General features: G+C 31.5%; 1 protein-coding gene across 24 annotated transcripts in view; it reads right to left on the reverse strand.

The window, feature by feature from the left end:
* Nucleotides 1–19488, reverse strand: part of LOC139521109 (nucleolysin TIAR-like) — a 93068-nt gene that overhangs the window by 37212 nt on the left and 36368 nt on the right. Inside the window, exon 1 of one of the 24 annotated variants that reach the window (XR_011664005.1) lies at nucleotides 12390–12989. The exons of 20 other annotated variants lie outside the window; for them this stretch is intronic. Coding sequence is in view for 2 of the 4 variants with exons in the window: in XM_071314403.1 (XP_071170504.1) it covers nucleotides 1459–1533 (75 nt within the window). In the remaining 2 variants the exon portion in view is untranslated. Of the gene's footprint in view, nucleotides 1–1458; nucleotides 1768–12389; nucleotides 13221–19488 lie in introns of those variants that run through there. 3 more of the 24 variants (XR_011664004.1, XM_071314405.1, XM_071314403.1) reach the window with 3 other exon arrangements.

The raw sequence follows: 19488 nt of genomic DNA on the forward strand, positions 1-19488 counted from the left end.
TACTTAATCAGCCAAAAAGTCCACGAGAGGGATGGGACAAGTAATCTTACTTAATCAGCCAAAAAGTCCACGAGAGGGATGGGACAAGTAATCTTACTTTAAATCAGCCAAAAAGTCCACGAGAGGGATGGGACAAGTAATCTTACTTAATCAGCCAAAAAGTCCACGAGAGGGATGGGACAAGTAATCTTACTTTAAATCAGCCAAAAAGTCCACGAGAGGGATGGGACAAGTAATCTTACTTAATCAGCCAAAAAGTCCACGAGAGGGATGGGACAAGTAATCTTACTTACAAGTTATAATGCTTTTGTTCATAAACAAATACAAGGAAAACATATATGTTACATCAAAATTTCCATTTCACATTTCAAACTTAATAGGTGATATTTGAAATAATCTAAATTCGTTTCTTGATGCGATATTAAACACTTGAACTCATCTGTTTCTCTGATTTAAATCAATTTTATTTTCAAATCCAATATAAACCTTTCAATTAAATTTGGAAAACAAGCGGTAATGTAAACATCTCTATACATAATCCATATCATTTACAACAATGTAATATATTTATCTAATTCCGATCAATCTATAACGAATACCATAACTTTCTCCACCGAATTCTACGAAACAATTAAGTTATTAGGCTGATGGGTAATTCTAGAAAACAATTTGATTTCATCACATAATTGCTTTAACCTTTTATTACCTCTTTGTAACGCACTAAATGAGGACATTTTATTCCACAATATTCACCATTATTCTATCCCCATTATTCAATAGAAATGGTCATTTACTCCTATTTAAACTTCTTATTCTTTTCTATTATTTGATGAAATCTGCAACAGCTTGTGTAAGAAGCATTATGGAGATGGATGGAATGGAATCAACAGAGTTAGTAATTGGACAATTAATGACCATTCTATAGGGCGAAGAGAAGTATACTAAAACCCTGTCAAGAGTTGGATGACCATTTGACTTAGTAAAATAAAATGTGTCAAGCTTCCAAAGAAGATATGTTGTCTTTGTTCTCCAAATAATTGAAGCAGAAATGGCAAAGTTTGTGTTTGTTCTTGTATGATGAAACCCTGAAATCAATCAGATTCAAATATCGAATTAGCAGGAACATAATTTCATGTCCTGTAGAAAAAATTTCTGTTTAAGTAATGATTAATTGTATCAAACAAGGAGATTGAAGATTGAAAAGGTGTGATACATACTACGATGAAAAAGCAAGATAATGTGTCGGCACTGAGCATCTCCATCAAGCAACACAATTATAGCAAATGATGCTCAACCTTGGAGCTACATGCAATAACTTTTGTTAGCTACATTTTACCAACTGTATGCAGAGCTAAGCTCCATCATAACAGATTTTCAAATAATTCTATTATGATGAGAGCCTTTTTTATTACTTATTATTTTCGTTAAAACTTAGAATACTCCTATGTTTAGGATTACCTGATAATGTGCAGGAATAACTGGATACTGTAAAAAAGTATCTGCATGGAATATAATCTGATCGCACTCCAACATAATCACTGACTCACTAACTTAAAAATTCAAATGTTCCAAGCTGTCACTTCAAATTGAAGTGATATTTACACCAGAATACATTTCAAATTACAAACTGCCAGTTAAATACCACTAAGATTCCCCTCTTAATAATTCTGTAACTTGGAATGTCAAGAAAACCAGCTAAAGTCAAGTAAATCCATTTAATATGTAAAATATTTATGTAAAAAATGTCCTCAAAACTAAAAATAGTTCAGAAAAAGAAGGAAGTAATAAAATTGAGGTCACGACAGAAAAACATCAAATCATTAGATTAATTAGGAAGTAACATTTTAAACAATACCCTTAACACCTTCCTAAAAGGAAATTGGCCATTACATAAAAAACCTCATTACTCGTTAGAACTTAATGGTGTCAGAAATTCTAGGAATTAAACTGAAAGCATCTTCATTATAGTAGGTTTTTATGTAAAGATTGAGTTTTATAAACAAGATTTAAGTGGAGGAAAACTTATGAGTAAATTAACTACTGATTGCAACATAAACTTTGTGCATTAGAAACATTGAGACGGAGGGATAGTCAAGCATTATGTTTACTCAGTTAAAAGTCCTATTTGTTTAAGTCTGCTGTAGTAGACAGCTGAAGCCATATACTTTTATCTTTTATAATAGAAGTTAATTCACGTTATTTATTAGTTAGTAATTTAAGTTATTCTACCTCGTTTTTACTTCTTATATTTAAACATTAAAATTATAAACGGAGAGGATTCATATCCCAAAAAACTTGTCCTAGTCAAAAACCTTGGCAGTAAGTGTATAATGTATTTAGGGAATTGGGTAAAGGTCTGCATGTATTTACAAATTTAAGAATCACAAGTCTTGGTATAAACATGTTTATTTAAATCCAACTGCAAATACATGTATTTAAGCTATTCCCATTTAAAGAATACAAAAGCACCCCTACAATTTAACAACTGTCATATTTATCACCTTTCACAGGACTTTAAATTATTATTCTGTCCCAATGCTCGATTTAAAATCTTCAAAAAGTGCATTTAATTTATATTACAGGTATTATGTTTAACTTTCTTTACAATTACTTCAATTTTAACATATATATAGAATTCATAATGTAGAAGGTCACTGTTAATGATTGTGAAGCTCATCTTATATAACCCATACATATGCAGATGATATGTTGAATAACTTGTATAACATTTGTACTAAAAGTTTTGATAACGTTTAATGTCTATACATGTTTGATTATTTAATAATAAGTCATTATAAACTTCTCATTTATCCAAAGAAAAATAGAAATAATCTGTGAATTCAAACAAGCATTCATGAGACAAATATAATCCACCAGATATCAAATGACATGGATGTAAACAACTTTGTCACAGTACAGCCTTCAACCATGAGCAAAACCCATACCATATAGTAAGCTGTCAAAGAAGAAATCTCTTTTAAACTCACACTTTTTTTTATTCTAAAGTTACTAAAGAAACAGACATTTCTACCACAAATTTGTTTTAAAGCCATCAACCAGGAGATTTTTTTCTGCAATCAAATTATAAATCAGGTCAAATTTTCAGCTCTTTCATCTTTGTCATAAAAAAACCCCCCCAAAAAACAGACTTTCAACAGCTTTAAAAATCTTGTAGAACTGTTTGGTTTAATTTTCAATATTGCGTAATCTCTTACCTTAACTGGATTAGTTTGGGTTGCTGTCTCCGTTAACATTCCAAATCAATATAACACAATCAAATAAATAATGCCAATTAATTAGATCATAGATCTCAATTCCGAATCAAGCAAAGATATATTGCAAAACAAATTGAAGCAAAAGGCGAGGATCTTTTTTGACAAATTGCTGGGCCACAAAGTTTTAAATATATGATGACAGTATGTAACAGTGATCAGATATCAAGGAATGAGTAATAATTATAAAGAGTAAGAAGATTGTTTGCTCCTGGGTATTGAAGAACACATTATGTTATTGATATGCAAGAATATGGGGTATAATCAATACTAGAATATATAAATACTCTTTATCTATATCACCCAACATGGTATATCTGGACAATTATAATCTACTGACCAATGTAACTAAATAGTCTCTCATAGTAGGTCTGGACTATTATCTACTGACCAGTGTTACTAAAGATAGTCAACTGTCAGACTGTCCACTAACCACTAGCCAGTGTAACTGAAGTTCAGCATTGCATGATTGGCCACTAAGTGGTAACTGACCACTAGATAGTGTATCTTAGCTTATCAACATGACTTGTGTGACCACTATGGTAACAGTGACCCCTAACCTGTGTCTGTTAGCTAACTAACATGACTTATCACTAGCCAGTGTCTGATAACTTATTAAAATGACTTATTTGGCCACTATCTACTGATGGTAACTGACCACTAGTTAGTGCCTCAACAGTTAGCAAGCTAGGAAAAGCATTCTAAAGTGTGTGTGCATGTGTGTTTGTGTGGTGTGTGTGTGTGTGGGGGGGGTCTACAGTAGAGAAAGACTTTCGATGTAACAGTAATAAATAAAGGCTACATTTTTTTATTTCAAAGTTTGAGAACTCTCTCCAATCTGATCCCTTCACTTTGATACTCATAACTATCTTTTTTCTGCAGTTGCTCAATAATAAAAAATCATGACATCTTGGTTTAAGACCAGCATAAAGTGGATAAGCAAGCTAAAATCCTAGTATTTTGGTCGTTTATGGATAGATTTCTCATTAGCAATCATACCACATCTCCATATTTTTATGTTATTACAGTAAAATTAGTATCTTGAGGATAAATTATCTATTTCCTCTGTCCTACCTCTCTAGAGGTCTACTTTCCATTCCACAATGTGATAAATATAATGTCATTAACAACTGATCTCTAACACTGACATTATACAACTAGGACGAAGCCTGCGAGGAAAAACTTGCAAGACACACACCATGGGACGGTCCAATTCAATTAAAATGCGATATAAACATTAAACAATAATACTACATGGAATTCATAACTCCATTCCTATTAAAAGGATCTGTGTTTCCAAGATAATCAAATGCCATCAAAATATTACTCGACAGTATAGAGAATTGAATGATTTTAATTTCCTCTATGAGAATGTGTTGATAGAAAATCCACTTCATCAAGAAATCAACAACAGTCACTATATGTTATAACACATTTTAATTATTGTAGATCATTCATTTATTTTTGTGAATTGGCGAAAATTTTATATAAGCAATTCTTTATTGAAATCTGGAATTCTGATTTCACATATACCAAATATATTAACGAAATTAATCTCCCTGAATAATAATGATTAAGAACCAACAGTAATTAATGGAAAAAGGGCTCATAGGGTTTCAGTCAACATATCTAAGGTTGGGTCAATTTATTTGACTCTCATAGGCGGCATCATTTGCAATTCAAAGAAAAGCTGAGTATTTTGGATACAGACAGAGAGACGACTGATCAAGCATGATACATCCCTTGTTGACAGGAGCAAAGTACAGATAGAGAAATTCTGATGTTGAATCATGATACCTAAACAAGGAATAAAAAACATTTGATACTTATTTTAAGGACCGATACTCATCATACGCTTTTTGATTTAATAGGTAGAGTAATTTGAGGCATGCATAATTCATAGAAACACACCAGCTTTCCATCGATACAGTATTTGAACAAGATAAATTACAATTGATATTCTAAACAAGTATTAATCTTTTATGAAGCAATTTACACAAATAAACCATACTTAAACCCAACCATAGCATCACTTTCTCATTATATATTAAGACTTAGGATTTCAAATAAAATTTATCCCCATTTCCTAAATATCGATCGCAAATAAAAAATCTTGAATGTCAAATCCAACTACTTAAATTTATCAAATTACGAACCATTAAAAGACACTAACATAGACTGTGGAATGATGAAAAAAATATTGGGGACTGTTATTTCCCCAAGGTACAGCAGTTTCCATGTTTACCTAATCAATACAAAGTATTATAGAAAATTATATATCAAACTTTCAGTCATATTTCAATACCAACCATGAATAATTCATTAATTCATTTTCAAAAAGCTATTGCAAAAACTTCATATCATGTGATACAACATATTATACAATTAAACCCAAATGAATTGAGCGCATCGTTGAACCTATTTTATTTCATATTACTAGTTTTATAATTTTTTCTCTTTTCGTGTCTACCAACGTAATATGTTATAGAATTTCATATATATTCAATTAAAATTTATGAATATTTGATAATGTAATCAGCTAGAAGGTATAATTATAAAAAGATGACCATTTATCTATGCAGTCTCTGTAGAGTAACCTTCAAGGTTTGTGTCAACAAATTGCATTAATTTTAGATGACTTGAAATGACTGTATATAATTTTTTGTTCTTTTCAAATATCAAAAATTACAAATAAAAATGGATGAACAAATTGATGTCTCATTTAGACGTGGACTTCACGTCTTAAAAACAGGAACTGGGAACTGGTTTGTCATTGAGTATAAAATAAAATTGTATAAGTATGATTAATATCAGAAGGCTGTTAAGTGTTTTGGTAGTGTCAACTATACATCTAAAGGTTTCTCAGGAAAGAATTGAAACGCAAAACTTGAAATGAAGGCCACCATGACCTAAATGTTGCTGTAGTAGAGAAACATACAAATGCTGGGTATGGATATAGGACCTTTATTTCCACAGTTACCATAAATAACAATAAATTATCACCAAGAAAACTCACCAAACAGTCCAACCATACAGTTATTTTTTATAAAATGAGGGATTATTTCCAAGACAACAGAAAGAACTGCTACATAAATAAATAAGTCAAGTCTACAAAATCATGAATAACAAGGGATTATCATGGAGTTATTTGGGACCATAGAAAGATATATAATGGTAACTTCATCCAATGACAGTTTCCATCAAGTAAGAAGACTTAAGCCTAAACCATTACTATCCACAATTGCTTATGTTTAGTTATACATTAAATCTACAGTATAACAGATGCTATAAGCATTTCACACACTTATTATCTCCTTAATATGGTCATCTCCTAGTAATCATTCAGACAAAACTGGGAAAGTGAACACCAGGAAATTATCTACGATAGAATTACATCTCGTAATCGCTACTCTCCAATAGATTTAATACCTAGACAAAATGTAAAAGTCTTGTAATAACGTCCTTAGGGGAATATGCTTTGACAGAATTGAACTACTGTATACACTATTTCAAGTGTTTACTGATGCCGAAAGCAAATACAACTTTAATGATAAAATCCATTATGGAATATAATGGTGCACATTATCATGGTCTCACAGACGAGCTTGACTTAGCTTACATTTTATCTTAGCACATTCAGGCTCTATATAAACAACGGAGATTTCATTAGGCAATTCTTGTCACGTTTTTCAGTGTGGTAAATCCTTTTCACACTACTCCGTGTTATACTTGCATGCATGAAGTTAGAACTTTTCCGTTTCACGCCAAAACATGATACAAATCAGTATCAATTTTATGTTTACTTACCAAGATTTGAAACTGATATTATTTTTTCACTTTTGAACAATTTATTCTGGTTTAAATCTTGAGAAATGAGTTTTCTTAATTTGAGTTTTTGGGGGGGAATCCTCATGTTTTACAATATGGTGAGATTTTCTGTTTTATCTAAGAATTCTACCAGAATTATTTATCAGTTAACTCACACAATTTTTTTTTTTATCTTAAAATGGCTCAGACCAATCACTCATATAGCTTTAGATTCATTTTGAGAAATGTACAAAAAAGACTGAGACATTTCCTTATAACATTTAATAAATTAATTGATTAATTGTGTGTCCGTGTTTAAAAAGACACTTTCACCACTATTGGAATATAGTGTTGCGCCAGGCCAGTATTTATTGGTGGAAATAGTTAAAAGAAAATGATCAGATCTCTAATATGGATAAGAAGACAGATTATTCTTTCTTTTTTTAAAAACTCCAGAGGGTGGAAGCATATGGTATTTGGCATCTGACCCTTATCCTGGCGCCCCACCCAGGCTTGCACATTTGAAAGTTTATGTGATTTCCTCAGTTTAAGCTTGTTATCTTAATTTGTATGTTCTTAATCAAACTATGAGATTTGAGCATTGGTAAATGACTGTTGCTTAAACTTCTATGCATCAGTAGCAATTCAATAGCTTTTTTTAGCATCTCAAAAAATATTTATAAAGATGACTGTGTACCAATATACAGCAATAAATCTTTTGAACTTTTTGTACAAAATTGTGAAGAAAAAATCAATACCTAAGCTTAAGCCAAGTTTTTCAGGCATATTTTACTCCATCATCAATCACGCAATAGATTTGATTTTAAGTTGATACAAAAAGTATGAAAAATATGCTTGCCATATTCTAAACTATCCCAGAAAAGCATAAGTCTTTTCATGTTTTGTTTTGTTGAATTAGTGTGTTTAAAAGACACATCAAATTTTAAAAGGCGTTAATGTCTTTCTAAATAATGAACTAAAATTGATTTCAAGGCTCATGTATGACTTCACGCTTTAAACATTCCTTTACTCTAAAAGATTCTAATTAAAGTCTTCCAAACATCCAAATAATTGTCTGATTATACACGACCAATGCTAGGCTAATTACTTTTAATTAAGGCTTCTTTTTAAAAACCGATAATTTGAAGTTTTTCATATAGGTAGAGGTCGTATGCATTCAAAAATGTGATTTGAAAGTACAGTCGACAGATTTAGAAAGGAAATACAAAGCGTCTCATCTAAAATTGAATTATTCATAATTTCTTATTGACGAAAGCTTTTCTATTCTTCGGAGGAACTCTACTATTGAGGCAGTATAATAAAGCGGTGAAAGGGTTTAATAATATCACCAGCTGTGTACGTAACTTCTATTGTGCACTGTTATAAGGGGGATCCAATTAAATATAATTTCTGTGTTGAGAATATACTTTTGGTATTTGTCAAAGTAATTAAGTCAATCATTTGAATTACCTTGTGAATTTAACTTTTTTGTGTACAAAAATTAAATATGGCGTAATCAGTCCTGACTTGTTTACTTATAAAACCCGTTGAGATTAGACGGGGGATGTTGTTTTTTAAGAAGTACAGCACGTGTTACTTATTGGAAGTCAAACAGGCAGAAATCATTTTTGTGTAATCCTGTTTGCTTAACCCCTACGATTTCAAGCATTATCACGCGACAGCTTGGACAGCTTTACTGAATTTCAGCATAATTTTATAAATCTAGGGTTTACATATAGAGGTGTAAGGCAGGGCTTTTTCTTGTGAAACATCATCATTAAAAGTGTATAACTGTGACGTCAGGTGTAGGTTAAAGTGACCCCCCAAAGAAGGCAATGGTTACATTATTAATGTTTATCTCATTTTTCTCACGAGATTTTTATGCAAACTAAGTCCTTCCTAACTTCCTGTCTAACAAGACATTTATAAAATATTCTCTCTGCATCAATGGACATTAAAATGAAAGGCTTAAAACGTTTTGAATTGAAATGACCTCAAAATATTTTCTTCACATATAAATGTGCACTTAATGTTTAATATAATAAGACACAAAAATATTCAGTTATGTAACTATGACACTGCTAAAAAATTCTTCAAACTGTAAATGCATTTAAACATGTGGGTCTTTGTCTACTGTTCAAGACCCTATGGTTACTACTACAGAATTATTTACTTTGATGAATTTTAGTACTTGGGTAGCTGTCACACTGACATTTACCCATCATCATCCTTATTTATATGGAAGTGATGAGAACAGAATTTATTTATTTTACCACTCAGGTTATGTGAATCACAAATGGAAAAGTTTGATTAGTATCAGGACAGAAACATTTAGGAACACTCAATAACATAAAAATATCCAACCATCTAAATGCTCTCCTGATGTGAGAAATACAATGTCAAAAACCAATATGGCAGCCCCCAGGAGAGCACTACATTAAAGTTTGAAGGCATCAAACATTGAGCTTTCAGTATGATAAAAAGATATGTGTGGTTTTACTTGGGTATAATCAATGAGAGAGGGAATGTCACAATTAACCAAACATATCTATACTTTTCTTTCCATCACTTAACTTGGTATGAAAGCAGAACTGCTTAAAAAAAAACCTTTTATACCAATAAGAACCTTTGTCTTGGTGTTTTGTTTTACTTAGGGTGGGAAAGCTGTTATCAGACAAGCTTTAAACTAAACTGCTCTTTTTCAATAATTGATATTGGTTTGCAGTTAAGAATTCACATAGAATAACTATACATGGTCTCTAAATGTTGGTTTTTTTTTTGTACAAAGCTTAGAAACAGGAAGAATCCAAAGCTTAGAAACAGGAAGAATCCAAATCTTTGAAGACAATTCATCATCATTTTACCAGATGAGTACAAATACATTTTATATTTTAAGACAATTGTTGTCTTCATACAGCAACACTTACAACTGTTTCGCAGCGAGACACTTTCAGAAATTCTGTGAACTTGTGTATTTTATTGATGTCATAAATAAAACTATACGAAAATACATTATCAATGTCACAAAAAAAGCAATAAATGGTCAGTGACTGTATAGTAAAACGGATATTCGGTCAATGCAATTTGACCGTGCAAATAGCAAAGTTGCAGTATAATATAGCCATTTAGCAGTGAAAAACACCATCGCATTTTGCAAGGAAGAATACTAAAGTGTTTCTCAATGAAAAATACCAAGGCATTTCTCAGTGAAGGATGCTATTGGATTAGAAGTAATCAAATTCTAAAAATAACAACACAAATTTATGTGAAACTTTATAGACCTCTCATAATTATTATTCATTAAAGTAACAATGTTAAGTATGGTTAATTTGTAATTAATTTTTTATTGTAATCGTAACAGTGACCTAAATCTATCTTTACTTAAATCAGGTAAGATCTTGAGTTTAGGACATATTACAATAGGAACGGACATTATGTCTATACATCTAACTATTTTCAGCGGATATTTCCACAAAATTCTATACTTTTATCTTTTAAATTCTCATGTATGTTATCACATCTACTGATCACATAACAAACTTCTAATAGTGATTAAAACATTCGTATGATCCAATGACCAAATGACCAGTAACTTAACAGCTACCATTAAATTAGTGACTACATACACATGTCCAGTATACTACAACTACCAAAATAGAGGCCACAAAAACAGGATCAGTATATACCTACACTACCAAAATAGAGGCCACAAAAACAGGATCAGTATATACCTACACTACCAAAATAGAGGCCACAAAAACAGGATCAGTATATACCTACACTACCAAAATAGAGGCCACAAAAACAGGATCAGTATATACCTACACTACCAAAATAGAGGCCACAAAAACAGGATCAGTATATACCTACAGCTACCAAAATAATAGTGGCATCATAAATAATACGACTGTAACCCTACATCCAGATCTACAGAAATTATAGCCTAATACACATGACCATTAATCTGCAGCTACCAAAATAGTGGCCTTATAAATATGACAAGTAACATATAGCTTTTATAAAAGTGGCCTCATTAATATGACCAGTAAACCTAAAACTACCAAAATAGTGGCCATGTACCTTTACACAAACAGCTTAGCTTGAAATATACCAAAATAATAAAATTGAAGTTAACCACAATTAACTTGCAATACACCAAAATACTGACTAAGTTTAGGACACATCTACTTAAAAGCCTTCTTAGGTTAAACAAACTTGCTCTCTAAAAGGTTTAGATTCACTTGAATGTTTTATTTTTTTAATGATACACTTCAATGAACATAATACATTTAATCAATTGGATTTTGTCACTTTACAACTTTTTTATCTTTAGAAATCAAGTGAAAACTTCCAAAATCACATACCCTGAAGGCAGCGTGAAAATTATCTACAGAACAATTTTATAAACAAGGATGTTATATTCTCACAATTAGTAAACTATAAAGTCCTTTTGACACCTAGTTAGTTGTAAATACAACAAAATTTGGCTACTAGCAATGTTTTACCAGGAAGACATGCTATGACCAAATCAAAATTAAATTACCATAAAATCATTTAATTTCTCATATACCAATTTACAGACTATGTACATATTTACTTTTATATAGGAATCTATTTAAAACCTTATTTTTCTACTTTGAATGAATTTAATTGCACTGTGATGTAATCGTAGGTCGGAAATCTTCAAACTTAATTTATATCATTGAAAAATTTTCTTTTCCAATTGATTAAATCAAAAACAAATTTAAATTTAAATCATTTGAGTTAATCCAAAAGAAATTGAACTTCTTGTTGGCAGTGTAATAAAACCATATTTAAATTGCATAATTCTGGTTTAAATGGTTACTAAGAGATTTTTATCACAAATATGGTTTAAATTTTGAAATACTTATAAACCTTATTGAACAAAACTTTAAGAAATTGATACAATTAACGTCCCTTATTAGATAAGAATGTATAATGAATAAAGAAATTTCTGTAACTTAGTTTATGTGGAAAAATACAAAGTAAGTCACATCATCTATTAAGTGTATTGTATGGAGTTACAAAATAAAACTCCTTCCAAATAAATATCAATTGGTTTAACAATAATCCAAATTGTTTACACTGAAGTTTTAGTTCCTTATAAATAAATTACCCCTTTACCTAAAAATCTAATTTCACCAATAAAGAATTATCAATAAAAAATTAAATAATTCAAAATTAACTTTATTCTTTCTAAAATAGCAAATAACAAATTTTAGAAAAATACTATAAAAAAAATTTACAAGATCCAAGTTGTTGAAAATAATGAAAAAAATGTTTTCTTACCATTAAATCAGACTGTTTTATAGGCATAGGAACATACTGAACGTAATATTGGTACGGGTGCATCCTGACGTTATTGCCGGCGAACCTCCTAAGATTAACAACGGGTTTTATCCTTGGAACAGGTGTTAATGAGGAGCCTGCCGAGGCTAGCTGTAAAGCAGCAATAGTACTGAATTGATCCAGACTGACGAGGAACTACGCTACACAATTATACACTGTCACAGTTCAATATAGATAAACAGGTGAATGCGTGTGTGTCAGCTTTCCTATAATGTGTTCAATATTCACTCACTTTTTTCATTCATGCACGGCTGTGGACAATTTCCTGTCGTTATAAAGAAGATTATCACTAATTTTCTTTTTTTTTCCACTAGTGGCCGTTAAAAAAAACGTAGTATTAATAACTAACTATAAGTAAAATAAACGTTTGGTGTTAGCTGTAGTAATTGGTTTCCATTGCATTATGAGTGAAGGTATGACATGGGTGATCTGAGGGTACGAGTCCTCGAAGGTGACAAGTGAAATATGTCTTCTGGTCCTCTAAATGACGATCAATCAGTGAATCACTTCTGTTATCCAAAGATCTAGTCAACCGTGTCCACAAATAAGTCTACAGTTCCCAAGCAAAATAACTCAACCAAGACTCAATTTCATACATTTGAAATGAAATTGAAATTACCTTTTTCACTGATGCACTCGTTCTCGTATTGCTTCATGTATTATTAACTTTCAAACATTTAAATATCAAGTTGGCTTTGTGCAAATCAACATTTTCCCTGCTTTAAATTTTTTATGAAACGTAGCCATAATTATGAATAGGGATTAGAGGTATAAAATGTACATATAAAACTGACAAAGTTTGGCTTTAATTCATTTCTTATCCGAACCCAAGCCATCCCCTGGGAAACTGGACCCATGAAAATCAGTCATTTAACAATCATATATAGTTAGTTATATTGACAACATGGAGAGAATTAATCCTAGGCCAAATATAAATGTCAATACACAACAAAGGATGAAAAATTCAAACTTAATAACTTTATGATTACCACTTAAAGTGTCCATTTGTCATTCTACTCACAAAATTGATCTCACTAAATTAATAAAATATGGATATTTCAGTGAAATATGTAAATTATTTATCAACAGAATCTGGACAACATGTTTTGAAACAGTACAAGTTTTTTCAGAATTTTTTTTTATGGTTAACTGATTTTAACACATTGTAGTTGTTTTAAAGGTTCAAAGCTACATGATATAGATTTTTGTTTTAAAGCTTGGTGAACTAAGAATTTTGATGTTTCAAATAAATATCAATGATCAATGTAACTTCCCAAAAAATATCTAAACATTTATGTTATGCAATAAAAGTCAAAATTAAACCTTCCCTGAAAACTAATTATCAAAGTAAATACAAAAACAAAGGAGTAAAAAAACTTTTGTTGTTGCAATTTTCTTCCTTTTTGTTGACTTTAGTCTTAAGTTCTTCTAACTATCTAGCAAACATCTTGTCCGTGGACATTTATGCTTATGCTATGTTTTCATTGTACAGTGTATTATGCGTGTATGTTTTCCTGCACCAGATGACATTGCCTTCAAGATGACTAATTAATATCAAGTTGAGCTAACACTGCACATGTTACCTTCAAAAGGCATAATGTGAGTATCATTATTCTTATAAAGAAGCCACATATTTTGGGCAATATTAATGTGTGCCAGAGATCCTACAGATGCAGAATTATTATCCATAGTCTTTTCATTTGAGGTTTTAGTCCACACAATTGCATCTATCTCATTTTCATTTTCTTGTCAAGTAATGAAACTCACAGAAGCGACTATGTTGAACAAATGATCTATGCTTTTCTAAGTAGTGAAAATTATCTTTAGGCTCTTAAGATCCAAGTGGCCATGTGGTTGGCCAGCTAGATCATTGAAAACTTTTTAAAACAAGATACCCTGAAGATAATGGTGGCCAAGTTATGTTCTATATTGGCCTGAGTAGTCGGAGGGGATTTTTTTTATGTAAAAGTGGCAAAAAAAAACTTGCATTTGCTCAAAGGTCAATGTGTGAAACTATTAAAAAATGATTTAAAGAATGACAACTTTCTGATTACTTGTAAAATGTGTTTAGATAACAAGGGCAATCATTAGAAAAACAAAAATCTCACTTGAAACTACTCCTTTACAGCTTCTGCCATTTGAATTGTCATTTTTCGTTAATAACAAAAAATTTGGACACTAAACTACCAACAAAATGTCAATTAACTGTAGTTAGAGGAAACAAATTCACCTCGTCATCAAAATTGTATATTAAAATGTAATCAAATGTTCATGCAGTATGAACATCTAGGCTTTTAAAGGATAGAAAAGACCAAAAGTAAAATCAATAGATTGAATCTGATGAATGAACAACACATAATAACGAACCTTACAAAGAAACTGAAATGTTGTTAACAACAGTACTACATCCTCTCATGAAGAAAATACCATACTTTCAGCTGTTGCATATTAGGTCTTTATAGAGAGAAAATTACATATTATACTTAACACGGGGTACATAAAAGGGTCACACATCTGACTTAGAAATATTTGATTGCTTCCTAAAAATATCTATGATTGACTGATTGATTGTGTTTTAATGCCTCATTTAAATACATTTTTGTACCGCTTATGGGATATTTCGTGGCGGCTAGTTTTTATTAGTGGAGGAAGCTGCAGTGCCAAGAGAAAACCACAGACCTTTAATAGGAAATCTGACAACCCTAGTCAATTTAAGATTGCAGACAAGGGCACCTGCATGAGCGGGGTTTGAACTCACATAATTGACTGGCTAGTGATTACAGTAGTAACTACTTAGACCACTCGTCCACTGGAGCCTCCAAAAAAATATCTATGAAAATTATTCCATGTTATCCTAGTTTTTAAAAGTGTATAAAGTGCCAAATTTACTAGCAAGAGAGCAATTAAAAATTATAAGTCAAGCCAACAGGAAACACTATGGCCAAATCCACAAGACAGAAAAAAACCACACATGACTATGTCCTCAACATAACATGTTGACTGGGGTATACTAAAATAATCAACCTTTTCAAACAGTTAAAGAGAATAGTAAAAACCCTCATTAGTGCATCACTAATGGATTAAATTGAATGCTTTGTAATTCAGGATTTTTTAATGGAGTTTTTTGCTTCATTTATTTTACAAAATTATATTTGACTATATTTTTAATGACAAGTTTAGATGAAAGAGAAGATTAACAAAGCTATATAAATTATATAGACGTGAATATGAACAAGGTTTTAATGGTTTTGCATATTAAGGAGATTGTAACATATGTATATCTACTAATCAATACCTGTATAAAGCAACAGGTGTAGGTATATAAGAGGTAGGAAAGAAATCGTTTGTCATTATTATAGATCTTTACAAATAATATAAAATTCTTACAAAATGTAATACTCCTTTTAAATTAATTTTTTACTGTATAATGGCTTTCAACTAATTTGACTATCATATTTGGGCAGACACTCAGTTTTTATGATACAGAATTTAATGCAAGTTTTATTGAGTGGACACGATATAATATAAGATAGTCCTAAAGATGTTTTGATCTGCGTTGTATAAGAATGGATTAACAGGTCTATACCAAACTAATGTAACAGTATCAGGCTTCTAAATATGTTCTGTATTCAAAATGAGCAAGTTTAATCAAAGGTACCATGGCCAAAAACCCTTGAAGGCTTTCTGTAAAGAAAAAGAAGAATTCAAAATATATTTTTTTTCCAGATTGTATGCTGATATACAGGATGCGATATGTTTGAGAATGACATCTTTAAAACAAGTCTAAATCATCTATAATTCTTTCATCCTTTCAACATCATCATTATATTCTAGTTGTATAATAAATGTATCAGCGGTTTAAAGAACATGATGCTAGAATATCTATTCTAATTTGAAATGACATCCTTGTATAAAAACTTATAGACACATAATATATATCAACTCAGAGCCTAATCTATCATTAACAACTGATACTGTGATAATAATGATGTTTTTTTAAGCTTCAAAGTTTTTCATTTTCAGAATAAAAGGTCACAAAACTAGTAATTATTAGTTTTAATCAAAATTAAAAATATGAATAATATTCAGTAAAAAAATCTGCTAGTGTTTTTTTCTACCCTTGGGGGAAAGTTGTAATGAAAAAATATTGACAAAAATTAGGAAGTATCATAACATGTCAAAACCTGGAGAAAATCAATCGGTCACACAGGGATCTATAATATATGATCAATGACTGGTCAATTATAAAGTACAAATTAGGTGAGTGTTACTTGAATCACTCAAAATTAATTTCTACACGTCCTTAGGGGGAAACATGTTGGCTACATATTAAAAGTACAATAATGTGGCTTAGAAACATTTCCCAAGGACAACAGGTAGATATGTAGGACACAAAAGCAGATTGTTCTACTATATACTAACATAACAATTCATTAACTCTCTTTCCATACAATTTACATTTCCAATCTTCAGTCAAAATTTAAGGCAATGTGTAATTAGAAAATCTTAATCTCAACTGTGGACAAGAAATAATTGGATGTTAATTGGATTTTAAAGCATGCAGCAAAGAGCATACATATAATCTTTATAGTGCTATTTTGTTCCTTGTTCTTATTGTTTTTAAATGCAGAAATGGAGCTTGATCTTTCTTTTTCATCTATATACCTTAGCAATTTGTTTTTTATTGAGACAACAAAATACTTTTCCCCCAAAATGTATACTTTAACTCGTCTTTAAACTAAGTTAATGGATGATGACAGAGGCCAAGTGATGGTTGAAGCTCACTTTGCCCTTTAGTCCATGTGAGCTAAAGTCGTGCACTCAGAAAATAATGGGATTACTTCCCTTGAGTGGCCAATTGTATACAGTTGAACTAAAGATGGACCAATCTTTTACTAAGTCAGATGACAGTTGAGCTAAAGATGTACCAATCTTTTACTAAGTCAGATGACAGTTGAGCTAAAGATGTACCAATCTTTTACTAAGTCAGATGACAGTTGAGCTAAAGATGTACCAATCTTTTACTAAGTCAGATGACAGTTGAGCTAAAGATGTACCAATCTTTTACTAAGTCAGATGACAGTTGAGCTAAAGATGTACCAATCTTTTACTAAGTCAGATGACAGTTGAGCTAAAGATGTACCAATCGTTTACTAAGTCAGATGACAGTTGAGCTAAAGATGTACCAATCGTTTACTAAGTCAGATGACAGTTGAGCTAAAGATGTACCAATCGTTTACTAAGTCAGATGACAGTTGAGCTAAAGATGTACCAATCGTTTACTTAGTCAGATGACAGTTGAGCTAATGATGTACCAATCTTTTACTTAGTCAGATGACAGTTGAGCTAATGATGTACCAATCTTTTACTAAGTCAGATGACAGTTGAGCTAAAGATGTACCAATCGTTTACTAAGTCAGATGACAGTTGAGCTAAAGATGTACCAATCTTTTACTAAGTCAGATGACAGTTGAGCTAAAGATGTACCAATCTTTTACTAAGTCAGATGACAGTTGAGCTAATGATGTACCAATCTTTTACTAAGTCAGATGACAGTTGAGCTAAAGATGTACCAATCGTTTACTAAGTCAGATGACAGTTGAGCTAAAGATGTACCAATCGTTTACTAAGTCAGATGACAGTTGAGCTAAAGATGTACCAATCGTTTACTAAGTCAGATGACAGTTGAGCTAAAGATGTACCAATCGTTTACTAAGTCAGATGACAGTTGAGCTAAAGATGTACCAATCTTTTACTAAGTCAGATGACAGTTGAGCTAAAGATGTACCAATCGTTTACTAAGTCAGATGACAGTTGAGCTAAAGATGTACCAATCGTTTACTAAGTCAGATGACAGTTGAGCTAAAGATGTACCAATCTTTTACTAAGTCAGATGACAGTTGAGCTAATGATGTACCAATCTTTTACTAAGTCAGATGACAGTTGAGCTAAAGATGTACCAATCTTTTACTAAGTCAGATGACAGTTGAGCTAAAGATGTACCAATCTTTTACTAAGTCAGATGACAGTTGAGCTAATGATGTACCAATCTTTTACTAAGTCAGATGACAGTTGAGCTAATGATGTACCAATCGTTTACTAAGTCAGATGACAGTTGAGCTAAAGATGTACCAATCGTTTACTAAGTCAGATGACAGTTGAGCTAAAGATGTACCAATCGTTTACTAAGTCAGATGACAGTTGAGCTAAAGATGTACCAATCGTTTACTAAGTCAGATGACAGTTGAGCTAAAGATGTACCAATCGTTTACTAAGTCAGATGACAGTTGAGCTAAAGATGTACCAATCTTTTACTAAGTCAGATGACAGTTGAGCTAAAGATGTACCAATCGTTTACTAAGTCAGATGACAGTTGAGCTAAAGATGTACCAATCGTTTACTAAGTCAGATGACAGTTGAGCTAAAGATGTACCAATCTTTTACTAAGTCAGATGACAGTTGAGCTAAAGATGTACCAATCTTTTACTAAGTCAGATGACAGTTGAGCTAAAGATGGACCAATCTTTTACTAAGTCAGATGACAGTTGAGCTAAAGATGGACCAATCTTTTACTAAGTCAGATGACAGTTGAGCTAAAGATGGACCAATCTTTTACTAAGTCAGATGACAGTTGAGCTAAAGATGGACCAATCGTTTACTAAGTCAGATGACAGTTGAGCTAAAGATGGACCAATCGTTTACTAAGTCAGATGACAGTTGAGCTAAAGATGTACCAATCTTTTACTAAGTCAGATGACAGTTGAGCTAAAGATGTACCAATCTTTTACTAAGTCAGATGACAGTTGAGCTAAAGATGTACCAATCTTTTACTAAGTCAGATGACAGTTGAGCTAATGATGTACCAATCGTTTACTAAGTCAGATGACAGTTGAGCTAAAGATGTACCAATCTTTTACTAAGTCAGATGACAGTTGAGCTAAAGATGGACCAATCGTTTACTAAGTCAGATGACAGTTGAGCTAAAGATGTACCAATCTTTTACTAAGTCAGATGACAGTTGAGCTAAAGATGTACCAAT

The sequence above is a fragment of the Mytilus edulis genome, chromosome 4 (genome assembly GCF_963676685.1).
Source record: "Mytilus edulis chromosome 4, xbMytEdul2.2, whole genome shotgun sequence".
NCBI classification, from domain to species: domain Eukaryota; kingdom Metazoa; phylum Mollusca; class Bivalvia; order Mytilida; family Mytilidae; genus Mytilus; species Mytilus edulis.